Source organism: Centroberyx gerrardi, chromosome 3 (genome assembly GCF_048128805.1).
Source record: "Centroberyx gerrardi isolate f3 chromosome 3, fCenGer3.hap1.cur.20231027, whole genome shotgun sequence".
Lineage (NCBI taxonomy): Eukaryota > Metazoa > Chordata > Actinopteri > Beryciformes > Berycidae > Centroberyx > Centroberyx gerrardi.
This window is the reverse complement of record NC_135999.1, coordinates 16,096,319-16,110,860: the sequence shown is the minus strand read 5'-3', so window position 1 is coordinate 16,110,860 and position 14,542 is coordinate 16,096,319. Positions and strand designations below refer to the sequence as shown.

The following is a 14,542-nucleotide window of genomic DNA, read 5'->3' as shown; positions in this document are numbered from 1 at the left end:
GGGGAAAACAATGTAATACTCAGATGGCAGAGAATTGATTTATGGTATGGAGTTCTATCACTCATACAGTGGTCTTTAAATCTTATGTCATTATTTCAGTATTTCATTTTCATTGAGAGAAGCATGTCTCATACAAATTAACTACTTAGGCCTACAGTATGTTACTTTTGGCGTAGGATGAAATAAATGTTTTTTAGAATAAAGCACCATTCATTAAGACTGTTTCCAAACGTGAATAGCTTTAAACTGACTTCTCAAATATATTTTACATCTAATTGTCTGTGCTAACATCTTCCAGAAACGCAGAGAAGGGTGAGGAGCACTTTGAGATGAGTCTTCAGTCTCTGGAGGAGGAGATCATGTTTAATGCCGGTCACCTCCTGACTGTGGAGGAGCCTGCTAATGAGGTGGAGGATGAGCCGGAGTCCCCGAAACGCTGCCTGAAGAAGAAGCCAGGCCGAGGCTTTCGCCATGCTCTCTCTATGCTCTACATCCACGACTCAGGTAGATACTGTATATGGGCCAGGATTTGTTGTTGTCATGGATACAAAAACTACACCAACAACACAATAAAACCAATGACACGTTTTTTTTAAAGCTGAGCTGAGACTCATAATAGCACAATGAGGTTTGAGACTTACACATGGAAACTTGGTTGTGTGGTTAACAATGCAGGCTGTTATTAATCTAGCATCAATGCTGAAAACAAGCTGATGCCTTCGCACGTATAATTAAAGCCATGACTTGATTCAACAGGTGAGCAGATATTCGACCCAGAGACTGATACCATGAATACAGTGGAGCTCCAGGAGACACCTGGGGATCATGGGTACTGGGAGGAGAGTAAGGGTAATGGCTGCAAATACTACCGGAACATTGTCACCAACAGATACCTCGGTAAGTATGGCGTTTCATCTCTACAAAATAAAGAAACAGGAAGGATGTGAAAAAAATTGTGCCCTTTATTAATGCAGCAATATAAACATCAAATTGCAAGCCAAAAAAAGGGGAAATGTTTGATTCCCTGTATGTACAATTAGCGATTCTGTTGGGTCAATACAAAAAGAATGATTTCAGGGCATTAGGAACAAAGAGGCCTCATTGTCTGTCCCACTGCAGGGTTTGACCCCAGTGAGGACCATGTGTACTCTAAGGCCGGTCCCTCTGAGGCCGAGAAGTGGCTGCTGTTGGTGGACCAGACGGACCAGAGCCACCAGAGAGCCGTCATCATCAAGAACAAACATTCTGGGAGGTTCCTGGCAGTCCAAAACGGCAGCTTTATTGGACTAACATCATACAACGAAGACTGCAAATGGTTTTTAGAATAAAGAGGAACACTGGGTGAAGTTCTTCTGTCCAATAGGTGGCGGTTATTGTCAAAGTAGCGTCTGTTATGGAAATATTTGTCTTATGAATAAGCACTAACAAGCAAAATTGATGGGTACATCTACAACAGGTGGCCTGGTAGACAAGTTTTTCAAGGTGGTTTCTATGACAACATGAATGAGAACAATAAAAAAAAAATCTTTAGAATCTTTTCCTCTTGAGGATCTCTGGTTTCCAGTTGACTGGGTGGCTTTCTTCCGTCTGCAAGAAATAAAGGAGGGTTAACAATTGATCCATTTGTTAACTGGAAATTTCATGACAATGACTTTCACAAACTAAATATATATACTACAATACCCAGTGTTAAAACAATTAGATGTTAAATTAAATTTGCTGAACACCTCTTTTGAAGTCAGACTTCTGAAACTCTACCGACACTGAAACCTATACTGATTTTTAAAATGTAACAGTGTAACTTACAGCTGTGTCGTCCTCCTTGTACACTTTGATGGTCTTGTCAGCCTCGGCGGTGATCAGTCTGCTTTCTGAGTTGTCGAACATGCAGGCAAAGATCCCCGATTCGCTGTCCAGGGAACCAGGCTGCACAGCGGCATGAATTCTCTGGAAGTTGTAGCCTGTTCTCCAATCCCACATATGGATGGTTCCATTGTCGGCTGCAGAGAGAAGATAAATGTGTATGATGAGTCATCTTGGAGCTTCATGTGTTTCTGATCCAATACCCCCAGCATTTAATCACAAAACACCCATCAGAAATCAACATTAACACCAAAAACAGCTGGTCCATTATTCAGCAATGACGGTTAAACATGAACTTCAGATGAAACAAGCACTTGAGTAAAAAAAGGTGCCAATGTGGCTGGTTATTAATACCTCCAGACACCAACACGCCATCTGAGTTAACAGCCAGAGTGTTGATAATGGCGTTGTGACCAGACAGGTTCTGGATGAAGTTGCCGTCTGGGAACATCCACTGCTTGATGTTGTCGGCAGAGCCAGAGGCAAAGGTGTATCTGTAAAACACAAAGAATGGGTGATGGGATATTAAGCATATTTCAAACTCTTAATGTGTTTTTGTACTGGTAAATGTCATCATAAACAATGTACACAACTATTATCCCTAGGGTTAATGTCATATTGCTGAAAATTATTACAATCAACATGAGCTTATCTTAGAGTATGAGTTTGCTTACTGTCTGGGGTGCAACACCAGAGCTCGGACAGACTTCTTATGGTTGGTCAGAGTGGCTCTGGTCTTCCCAGCAATCAAATCCCACAGCCTGATGGTTGAATCGTGGCTGCCTGCAAGAGGTCAATAATTTGACAATCTGAGACTATATAGTAAAAAGCCAGTCAATTAGCCACAAGAGTAAACACACAGTAACATTGAGGGACTGAAGAGAATGAGATATGATCGGTATGCTTGGATCAAGTTTGCCAGTTTTATTTACCAGTGATGATTTGTGGCTCTGCAGCCTGGCATCTGACTGTGGCCACAGTGTTGGTGTGGCCGGACAGGGTGTGCACGTTGGCTTTTGTCCGGATGTCCCACACCTGCAAGGGCAGAGAGGAAAACCAATTATGAACACTCAATGTTGACAGATGAAATCACATTCAATTAAAAGGTCGGACTAATTAAGCATTCACATGACCAGTCCTCTTCAAACCGAACTGTGATGCCCTTTGTTAGGAGTGATAACGTAATCGCACCAATTACAGGAAACAATACAAACACGCATGCTTTTATGAGTATGTTGTTCATTACTCGACCATTGTTCCATATAGTTTTATGGGTATAAAGAGATGGATTTTGACATCTCATAGCGAGCAGTTCATCATGCTTGGAAAACTGAGCATAACAACATGAGGGCAAACCGTAGTCTGGACTGATGCTCATATTCACAAAGTTAATTTTTCCACTTCAATTCAGACCAGACTAAAATGAACTGTAGATTGCATCCTTTAAATGGAAACTGGACCGGGACAAGATTCAAAGTTAAGTGACTTAATTATAGCACTGCCAACAATATATTTGATGTAGTACATGCGCAGCTAGCAGACCTTACCCTTGCTGTGGCATCTCTGCTGCACGTCACCAGCACGTCGATGGTTGGATGAAGGTCCAAGTCATACACAGCACTCAGGTGTCCGTGGTAGTGCCTGATGACCTAATACACAGATGGACATTGTCAAGAGAATGGCAAGATATCACAGATCAACCAAAAATTAATTTTATGGCTAAGGCTTTTAATTTAAGACCTAGACCAGATTTACAGAATGATAATGCAACACAGAATGTTTTATAGTCATTCATATATGAATCAAAAACAAGTCATTCAGTAATGTGATGCTTAATTGATCCCGTGGAGAAATTGTCTGTTGACTTGCCCCCCTTCAGGGAGCTCAGAGCACAGGGTCAGCTGAAGAACAGCACCCCTGGAGCCTGTAGTGATTCAGTGTCTTAATTAAGCAAACTTCAACTGGGCAGATAATTGCTGAGGCGGGGCCCTGGGTCCACCAACTGAAGGACGGTCTCTCTAACCTCTAGGCCACCCTGCTGCCCACTAATCCATTATAATGGCGTACCTTGTTGTACTCCAGATCCCAACACTTGACTTGCTTGTCTTCTCCACAGGAGAAGAGGTAGGGGCTGCGGCCGCTGACCGCCACACCACGGACCGTACTGATGTGTCCGGTCAGGGAGAGTTTCAGCTTCCCACTGGCCAGGTCCCAGATCTGACAAGAGAAAGAGCCTTCAGGTCATATTACGCCTATTACAGACATTCACAGACAGTTTCTCCAGGGTGCCACCTAGAGCTGGCAGGAGAGTTGTAATCACATGAGAGCAGCAGTTGTAGAGATTGATAAAAGTGCTTTCGATATCACTTGAGGGGCCCTAATTATATATGTATGTATATTAATCACTCTGACATGGCTCAAATTACTGAAATAGCACTCACAATTAAAATAAAATTAAAAAAAAAAGATTTACAAAATACTGGCGACATTTTGCAGCATAGGTGGGAAGAAAAAAAAACACTAGCATATTCTTTAAATAAAGGATAAAATTAATTTGAGGTGCTCAAATCATAATAATTATTATTCGTAATTATTATTACTAGACCTCCCCTGGTAACACCAATTTCAAGAGATGAAGTTATTTTTTTCTGCATGGGTGGAAACGTGTGTAACTTTCCTCCATTACATTCTCACTGATCTAACATCCATGACTTAACACAGAATAAACAGCTAGGGGTCAAGAGTATTAGTAGTATCAATTAGGCTAATTAACAACAGAAACTACTTAAAACCATGAAAATCTTAACTCACCTTTATGGTTCGGTCAGCAGACCCCGTGACAAACCACTGATTCCCAGGCTCCACGGCTATGGACCTCACCCAGCCAAGATGGCCACTGATGACCTATCAGATTACACATCAAATCATACAAAGGACACATCAAAGACACAGGTCAAGCTGTAGCATCAGTGTGTGATGTATATTATCTACAGACAAAGAGGAAAAACAGCATAAAGGGTAACAGTTGAAATGATATGCAGTTACCCGAAACAGTTTCCATGGTGGATGCCACTGGGGTTTAGGCATGGTTGGTGCTTTTCTCGTGAGAGCAGAATTTCTGGTGCCTCCTCCTTCCATCAGCGACTAAAGTAAATACAGTGATTATCTTATGAATTCTGCACATCTTTCTGGGATTTTGCGGCAAAGGTGAACAAAATGTGACGTCCAGTGTATGCTGAAAAAAATAACTAAAACCACTACAGCCTACCACAGCATTTGAGTGAGGCTGAGATCTCTCTGCTCCTCCTGCATGTCTATGGATGTCACCAACGCTGGCTGCAGTGCGGCTGGCCTCCTGCCTGAAAGTACACAGCAACATAGTAAACAACATTATTCACAGATCAGGGGTCAACGTTAACTTTTTTCCTAAGTTCTGAATTTCACCTGTCCCCTGGTGAACTGAATTTCACTTATAGATGCAAACAAAGACATAGGCATACATAACTCATTTTATATTTATTTGCTTAATCTTGTATATCATATTCTCACTATCAAAAATACAACATTTCATGTTCTTAAAGCTTGCATACCATTTGCCCCAGAATAATTTCATTTAAACTTTGCTGCAAGCCACCCAAGTCCCTGCCCTCTTTCAAAATCACCTCTTTAAAAGATAACCCAAATACACAGAAAACTACATATTGACACACACAAATAGTTTTTTTTCAAAATAGTTTTTCTGGCCTAACGAGAAAGGTAGGCTAGTTCCAATTACACTAGGTGTGTGGAGTGACTGTTTTTGAAAGGTAGTAGTAGTGAGCGATATGGCCTGAATTTTATATCATAACATTTTTTACATTGTGGATGGTAACGGTATATATCATGGTATACTGTTTAATTCTGGTAATGTCATTTGTGTGCAAGAAATGACAAGTGCAAGAAAGCTGTAGCAGGGCTTGTTTTTCTTTTGCATGGGGCTTCAACAGTGTAGTTAATTTGATATTTTGTTAATTTAGGTAGGCAGGTATCAGAATTACTGTAAGTATTTTGACTTGTCTTATTTGGAGCACATAAACTTTTGATAAAACTAAAATTTACACAATTACAGTAGTGGAGAAAACTAGGGTACCTGGCTTGCGAGGGGGGCAAGACCAATGCCATGGAATGGACTCCTCCCTCACTGGGCAACCTGTGCATCTTTGTGTCAGCAGTCAAGGCTATTCCTATTGAAAAAAAAACAAAAAACAAACAGAAACTTGTATTAACATCCATGTAGGTCAGTGAATGGCCACAGAATAGTCAGAATACAGCCAGTTTGGTTTTATTTAACAGCATAGTACTTACCAGGTCCAGAGGGGTAAGCATGTGTCCCAGTGATCAGGTACTCTGGGTCATCTCCTGCAAGAAAATTAGGCCCAGCGAGCTATTGTTAGAGCTTCAGATAAATAGTTTTAAACAAGATATTGATTTTTAGAAAGTAGTCTAAATAAGCTGCATCTATATAATTGAATGAACTGTTATGGAGAAATATCTTGCACATATGATGGTAGTGAATGGGATTTTTCAACACGTTTTTTCAAAATAGAAGTATCTGCAGTATCTGAGCAGACCAGTCACTAGTGTCAAATTTAGAAGGAATATTTGCCAATACAACTGGTGGACACACTCCTAAATACTATGCTTTTTGGGTAGTATGAAAATACCATGGAGAATATTTATATCAATTCTCTATTGGTTTAAGACAGCACACACTCCCTCCTCACTCAGTAACATGCACCGGTCATTTCATTTGACCCACCTGGCTGTGTGTAGCCCTGGTGGACGTGCAGGCCGCCCGGGATGTGTGAGCCTCTCTCCTTCCCTTCCTTCAGGACTGGCATGTGTAACACCGCACTGTAGTCTGCTTTCAGCTTGGCAGCCATCTTCACGTTATGGCTGCAAATACGAGAGACATTAATGCATCACTTTCCCTCAATTACTTACTACCGATTTAAGCGACTGTGATCACTTGATTGCCTTGTTACTGGACTATAGTTAAATGCAACTTCAAAGCATAATCACGTTAGTTGGTCTTGGGTTAACAAATAACAAAAAACACAAAGATTCACAGTTATACGTTGTAAGACTTACCTTTGATCATCCAGTGCGACTGGTTTCGCATGATCAGACACAAACATATCATGCGTCCTTTTAAGAGACCTGAAGACCAGTGTGTGGACTGAGTGCTTCTGGACATCCTGTAAAAGAAAGGAGTTATATTTAAAAACTACTATATTTTACCTAGCACGGAGACGGCGACGTTTACTAAGTACCGCACCCATCTCCACCCGTTTGTTTTAAATGGACAGAGCTTAAGTTAGCTTAAGTTATAGACAACAAGTGGAGAAATCCTATCGTTAGCTTATCGCGTTCCAGCAAATAGTCGGGCCCGGCATTAACATGGGAACGTAACGTTAGCGCCTGAGCGGGAGCAAAGAAAAACGGTCGAAAAGACTTCACAGCCTTGTCTTACCTCAGTCATTGTGATGTTAAATATACGGCTATAAGACAGCTGATGTGGAAACAATTCGTTGCCAATACTTTTGGCTCGGTTGCAGTCGAAATATATCACAACCCTAAAACCATCACCACCACAGCACGACGACCGAATGCTCCAGAAGTAAACAAATATTGCCGAAAATGGCTGGTTATCTTCCGGGTCAAAAGCGGTGTGCAGCTACGTTGATTTTTTTTTAACGCCATCTAACGGTCAATAAAGTAATTGCAGAATACCACAATATTGCTGAAACCTGTTTGTTAAACCAAACCCTGCAAGATATTCCAACAAATGTCCTAAATCTTGAATGACCACAAATTACCCCTTTCAATATATGAATATGAGGAAAATAATGATCATTTCTATGTTGGGGCTACTGGTGACGTGAGCACAGGCCAAAGTGTCTATTTGGTTTTCATTCACATTTCTGCTCAGGCAATGTTTGTCTAACAAAGTACATTGATTAATGGTTATCTAATCCTTCAAACTCAGAAGCCCACTCAGTAGAAAGAGTCGGTGCAAAGTGTTTGAATTATTATTTTGTAATTTTTGTGACATAGATTATAAATAACCAATGTTGTCGGTCATGACATTTCTTCCTGTAGGTTTTCCTCTAATGTTTGAGACCTAATTAGGCATTTTCTTAGTGTGGCTGTTTTCCTTCTATTTATTATTTTCTATCATGATTTCATTATTTTATTTCCTCTTTTATGCTTGTTTTATTCTCTTACTTTATTATTCTTTTTTACTAGCTTTTAGTCCTATTTTTACTCATGTTTTATCTGTTGGTGATTTTATCTTGTATTGTAAAGCACTTTGTAACCTTGTTTTGAAAGGTGCTATATAAATAAAGTTTATTATTATTATCAGAATCAGAATCAGAATCCTTTTATTGGCCGAGTATATTTGCACATACAAGGAATTTAGCTCAGTGGTTGCTTGTATACTTTGTTAAAAGACAAAACGAATAAAACACAATACAAACCAATAAAAACAGTATATAAAAACAGTATAGGCCTATATATAAAACAGTATATAAATAAACCAAAAACAAATAGAAACAGTAGAAGAAAGAGATAATACCAGAAACAAATACAGAATATAGTTATTGAACTGTAAGTAATTTATTATTACTGCTCTCTATAACAAAACCACTAAATTTGGGCATTACATTTGGGAGGTGGGGGTGTATCGGGATAGGCCTCTTATGCTATTCAAGTTTTTAAACAGCCTAATTATATTTGCAACTTCCCACTATACTATTTCATTACAAACGTTGGGCCATATGTTAGTATCACAGCTTGGTGAAGTGAATGCGCTCATCACAATGTTGCTGTCAGTCACTTCAGTTCAACCATTTACAATGAGCCAGAGGGAATTTAGCAATATTGACTGAACAAGTGGTCACTGAGGAGAGTGTAATGATGCATGGGGACAAATACTAAACTTACACACCCACTCATATGTCTGTGAATCTTTTACTTCATAGTGTTTTAGTTACTGCTGGTCTGTACACAGTATTATAAACGAACTGCCCAACAAGATCTGACATGGCAACTTGAATTTCTTGAAATTATGTTTCCATGGGATTTTTTTGTGGAAGGACTCCATGACAAACATGCTGATATTCTGCAGTTAAAAGCTTTAATCACATTGTGTGCTCTGTTCAAAATGTCACTACACAACTCCAATAGTTAGTCTTAGAGCAAGTACAGTTCAGGGGCGAGTTCAGTTCATTTGAATAACCAATATATAGGGATGGTAGGGTGACCTATATAGTGTGACCTCGAAAAAGAAAAACATGCCATATGATTAACAAGCCACCCTGCACCAATTACTAATTACATCATTTATGTAACTTCATTTGTTTTTATTCAAATTCTTCTTCGCAATAAATTATCAAAGTCTATCGAGGCATGGAAAACGGCTTGTATTGATTGATAGGCACACTTATGACTCATTAAAAGGTTTGTTTTTTTTCAAACCAACTACAACCACAGATATAATTAATAAAAAGACCACTATTAACTACACTTTTAGTTTAATTTCATCCTGGAACATTTTCAAGTGCCTTTTAGAAGGACATGAAGTATCACCATCCTATATTTTACAATTATTCAATTGATGCACTGAAGAGATGGACTGCTCTTTGTTGCCTGTAAAGCAAATTGATTTCAGCCGTGATTCTTTTACGTCTTGCATTTAATTTATTTAAAAGGTCCTCTGTGAGGCCACATTACCCATTACTCAAAGGGCTGCTCCATTTGTAATGCATGGCGAATACTGTGTGCCATTTATCATAACCTGCGAGTGTGTGTGTGTGTGTGTGTGTGTGTGTGTGGGAGAATGTGTGTGTGTGTGTGTGTTCTCATAAAGTAAGTATGACCTACTATACTAGAAATGATCATAACAACGTTTTTGTGGAGGCTTGTTCCAAAACAAATCTAATTTTGATTTCCCTGATTATTTTCTTTTGAACAAGCGCTTTGTGTCTTTGATCACCGCATTGCTTTTCAGAAGAGCCTCTAGCTATTTGGCGTTGCAAGGAATTGAGTTACTAGGGTTGGGTCTCCAGACTAGCAACTTTTGGATGCAGAATAACACTGGCCACATAAGTAACAACAAAACATATTTGACAAAGAAAAGACATTTATTTAGTGGTCTAAACAACACGGAAGAAGGACAGACACACGTGAACATTCCAGTGTCCTGAAGGGATCAGATAAGGAAAATTCGCAAACATCACACTGAGACAAAACATGAAATCAGAAGTTTTCCATTCAAGAGGATTTAACCACTCTAAACAGATTGGAGACATTAAAAGTTTTAAGGCTGTTGTGCCGAACACAACAAGTTCAGGCGTGGGACAACCCACACCTGAACTGCACTAAGAGATGTTCCTATGCCGCTCTAAGGTCTAGGCGTCTCCCAGTCCTCCAAACTGTTTGACTCCGGTCTGCTGTCCGCCGCCTGCTGTGATCCTGCTGATGGGGATGATCTTCATGGTGGTCTCTTTCAGGGAGTACCAGCGGTTGTGCCATGTGACCCAAATGATGCCGTTGTCATAGCCGAATTCGCCTGCATCCTTTTCCGTGTACTTCCCGCCTGGATGGAGGGAACACAGCGAGGTTAAAGTGGGCTTCAAATGATTTGGTGAGAAGGCGGTGATGGAGCATGTGTATGTTTTTGTGTGTTGTGTTTTTGTGTGTGTGTGTGAGTGTGTGTATGGGTTAAGAAGACAATTATGATGCTTTCAACTTGGACAATTTATCACCAATCTTGTATTAAGAACACCCTCTAAAAGGGACAGACTTGGCTTGGCGATGGATTCGGCCTTTTGGTCTTACCCTGGTAGTATTTGCCGTTCAAATGTGCAGCGTGGCATCTGTTCATCCACCACCCGGAGCCGTCCTGGAGCGCACAGCTGCCGTCAAACTTGTCGTTGTCCTTGTCGTGGGTGCTGAACTGCATGCCGTTGTGAGACGTGAAGAACTTGTCGCTAGGGTCGTCCCCAAAGTCGAAGCCGTCGAAAGCGTCTCCCGCGTCGCCGCCGTGGTAGTAGGCGTAGGTCAGGCGATACATGTCGGCCTCAGAGCCCACTCTGAACATGGCGTAGTCGGCGTACCTGGTGGCAGGAGGGGGGGGGGGGGGGGGGAGAGGAATGGATTTAGTTCACTTCTGCTGAGTCCTTATTTGTTCTTAACCTCCTTTCACCACTGCCGGGTCATGTTTGCCTTGTCAGTGGCTCCTTTGCTCCTCTCGCTCTTATGTAATCTGTTATCATGTGGGTTTCTTTTACGTACTTTTTGTTGCCGTCCCAGTCAACAAGCTCTATCCTCAGCACAGTGGGGATGGTCGACTGGGTGGTCAGCAGATGCATCTTCTCGTTGCCGAGCCAGAACTCGGTGGTGTCGTCGGGGGAGAGGTAACCGAAGCCCTCCTTATACTGGACCCAGTCCTTGCGGAAGTCTACGCTTCCATCGCGTCTCTGTGGACACAAAGAGATGCACAACATAGCGAGGGTTCAGTCATTCAATCAGTTAGTTAACAAAACATTTCTCAAATCCTGATCTATTTCTATGCCCTTCTTTTTAAAAACCAGTACTCCACTAATTAGTGAGTAGGCTACTAATAATAGTTCATTACCATTTGGGATTAGCAGTTTATAACCAGCCTATTTGAGTGTTATAAGCAGGAAATGTAACTTTTATCTCATTAACTTCTACATCTTCTACATTTTCCTTAATGCCTTACCCTCTGCAGTACTGTGAAGCCGCGTCCGAAGCTGTCAATCTCACAGTAGACCAGGAACTGCTCTACAGCCTTCGCTGGCTTCACATAGTAAAGGCCGCTGGTGGTGGCACCTTTGTTGGCAATATCCTGGCAGTCTGAAAAAGACAACAAATAAAGGCAAAGGAAAGTTTATTTCTCAGTGTCATTATTTCATGACACACGTTAAGAGCTATCTGGTTGAGTATCTTTTTGTTGCTGGGTGGTTATGTTTACAAAAGAAGAAAATGTAGAGGATATAGGACAACACAAGCTTACTTGATGTTTTTCCTGTTGTTTTTTGATCTATATTTTTAGGGAACAACTGCTATTTTTTCCTTTAAATTGTAAAGTGTAGAAATTCTTTTTGAAGTGCAGTACCAACAAATTCCACCCACAATACTCTAAAACTGTGTACTCTGCATTGATGCATGATATTGATTAGACTCTAACTAAACAGTGGACAAGGACATGCGTGGTGCTCATGATGCATGATTGAGTAACTGTTTGTGAAGTGGGAATGGCCTGACGGTCACAGTTGATTTTACCTGTGCCTGTGGTGGGCTGGATTTCAACTGTTTCTTTGCACGGCTCGTTGCATTTCTGCCGCAGCTGAATGGAGAGTTGTTTGAGGTCAGCCATCCTCCTCTCGTTTGCTGAAATTAAATTCTGAAGTTCGCTGCATGGCGGGAGGGAAACAAATTTGAAATCTAAGTTGAATTCTCTGAAGTAATTCACATCTCAGTTTGTTACACAATGGGAAAAGTCTAAATGACTCACAATTAGCGGGAAGTACTACGAATGCCATTACATTTCAATGCTAGATAACTCACTATATTTGCTGCTCCTGAGCAACGATGGTCTTTTCATATCGAACGACATCGTCCAGCATACTTGATGTCTTTTTGTAGTATTGGTCTGAAAAAAAAAAATCACAATCTGCTTCAATATTTGACTCATTAGAGTTTTACAGTATTCACACTGAGTCCATGATACATTCTATTACATAGTAATCAAATCATTTTAGAATGACTAAATTGGCATCACAGTTTTCTACACTTAACTCCAAGCTGCTAGTGAAGTACTTTACCTGGTTGGGAACTCTTCTGGGCTGATGTAGCAGAGTCTTTCATGTAGACGACTTTTTCTTCGGCCACCTCGGTCAAATTGGCAATTCTATCCAGTTCATCCAGCATATAGTCCAGATCCTTGTCCACACCTGGCATATAATTCAGCAGGTAATCAGCCACTCCACATGTAGTTGGACAGTACCTTCCCTGAATACAGAAAAAAACCCATTAAGCATTGTTCTTTTAAAATAATACACGGCACATATTGTTCTGGTATATTGGATGATGTGAAGACTATATACAGCAATTCAGTGCAAGTGTGCTCTGTGATACGGACATATACAATCTACACAATGTCAAAGAATCCATGAGGTCAAGTAAAAGTTGAAATGAGATGTGATGAATGTTCTCAAGCACATCAACGACATGTGAGGTCATCGTTTCTAGCTGTGTACTTACAAAGCCGTCATTTGGTGTGCAGATATCAGTGTGGTCTCCTCTGGTTTGCTACAGAAAAGAAACCACAACACTATTTAGCTTCTTGCTGCTCACCATTTTGTATGACAGAAACATCCCATTAAACATTCAAGCACTTACTGCGGATGAGAAGGAGAAAAGTAAAAGAATCCCTGCCGCCGTCGCAAGAAGTGATGGAGCCATGTTGCTTCGGCCACCAGTTGTGGTCTTGACTTTTTGGGGAATGAAGGGCTGCTGGACTCTGTGGTATATTTATCTGATCAAGGTCCTCAGTTCAGTGTTTGATAAGGGGCTCATGTGCAAACATCCCACTCATAACCTGAGTCAGTGTTGGGACAAAGCTGTGACTCAACTGTCCAGCATTGGTCATTTCCCAGATTTGACAGGGCCTGTTATTTTGACCTGGTCTTTCTTCGCTATCTGAGGATTTTCAGTCACAACCGTGGGTGGTTTTACATTTGTTTATAACTCAGTGATGCTAATGATGGCGCAAGTACAACCGTGCAAGTCTGAAAGAATGATGACTCAGCTTTTTGGAGAAATCACCTGTGCCAAGGACATGATGGCATTTTTTCTGTTGGACTTTACAGACAGTTCAAAATCAATTCATTACAGGTTTGCTCTGCAAGTATTGAGCTTTTGAGTTGTCAAATGTATCATTCAGACTCATGCAGCAGTGAAAATAATGGATATATAGCATTCTGTTCATTTGACCTATACTTATTCATCATATAATAATAATAAAGGAAGACTGAGCATCTGATCGTGTAAAAGGCAAAACAGAATAGAACAGGCAAAAAGACACTGTCATTATAATGTGTCCCTGCTAAAGATTAACATCAATATGTTGTCATACTAAAGCTGCCAATGACATCTGAAAATGAATTTAAGAAATGGATACAAGGGCCAAAGGACTTCCAATCCCATATTCCTGTCATTAGAAAAATGTTTGTCAAGAGAGAGCATGTATCGTTAATATAGTTCAACTCTTCATAAGGCTACTTTACTTTTTGTAGATTTCTTTCTTAATTTTACGCTTGATCAGCTGCAGTCTTGTGGATAGTGGTGACCTCCTCTTTCAAGGCTGCATTAGCAGGCAGAACCACTAGTGGGAGTGGAACCAAGGGCGGATATTTCATTTCACTGTTGGGGGGGACAATAAACAGAAAAATTTCTCAAGAGCAATTCCTGAAGGGGACACCAAAGGTGCCGCCAAAAGTACTGTTGTATTAAATGTATATAGAGGTCCATTATGAAACATTTCCATAAGCACTTCATTCCTTTCTTATGAAGATTTTATCAAATTGCCTTTGATATTACTGGGGTC

General features: G+C 40.6%; 2 protein-coding genes across 2 annotated transcripts; both read right to left on the bottom strand.

Annotated features, from left to right (window-relative positions):
* Positions 1–944: 944 nt before the first annotated feature.
* Positions 945–7,511, bottom strand: plrg1 (pleiotropic regulator 1). The gene is made up of 15 exons (XM_071914472.2): positions 7,376–7,511; positions 6,994–7,100; positions 6,662–6,798; positions 6,208–6,261; positions 5,993–6,086; positions 5,132–5,222; positions 4,909–5,007; positions 4,675–4,767; positions 3,931–4,080; positions 3,411–3,512; positions 2,796–2,898; positions 2,538–2,646; positions 2,218–2,357; positions 1,807–2,000; positions 945–1,587 (listed from the first exon to the last, which is right to left on the bottom strand). The coding sequence occupies exons 1-15, from the start codon at positions 7,382–7,384 to the stop codon at positions 1,528–1,530; spliced, it is 1,542 nt and encodes a 513-aa protein (XP_071770573.1). The 5' UTR covers positions 7,385–7,511; the 3' UTR covers positions 945–1,527.
* A 2,805-nt stretch (positions 7,512–10,316) lies between these two features.
* On the bottom strand, positions 10,317–13,410 carry fgg (fibrinogen gamma chain). Its single transcript, XM_071914470.1, has 9 exons — positions 13,336–13,410; positions 13,198–13,245; positions 12,759–12,945; positions 12,502–12,586; positions 12,217–12,347; positions 11,654–11,787; positions 11,203–11,387; positions 10,747–11,024; positions 10,317–10,504 (listed from the first exon to the last, which is right to left on the bottom strand). The coding sequence occupies exons 1-9, from the start codon at positions 13,396–13,398 to the stop codon at positions 10,317–10,319; spliced, it is 1,299 nt and encodes a 432-aa protein (XP_071770571.1). The 5' UTR covers positions 13,399–13,410.
* Between the last annotated feature and the right edge of the window lie 1,132 nt (positions 13,411–14,542).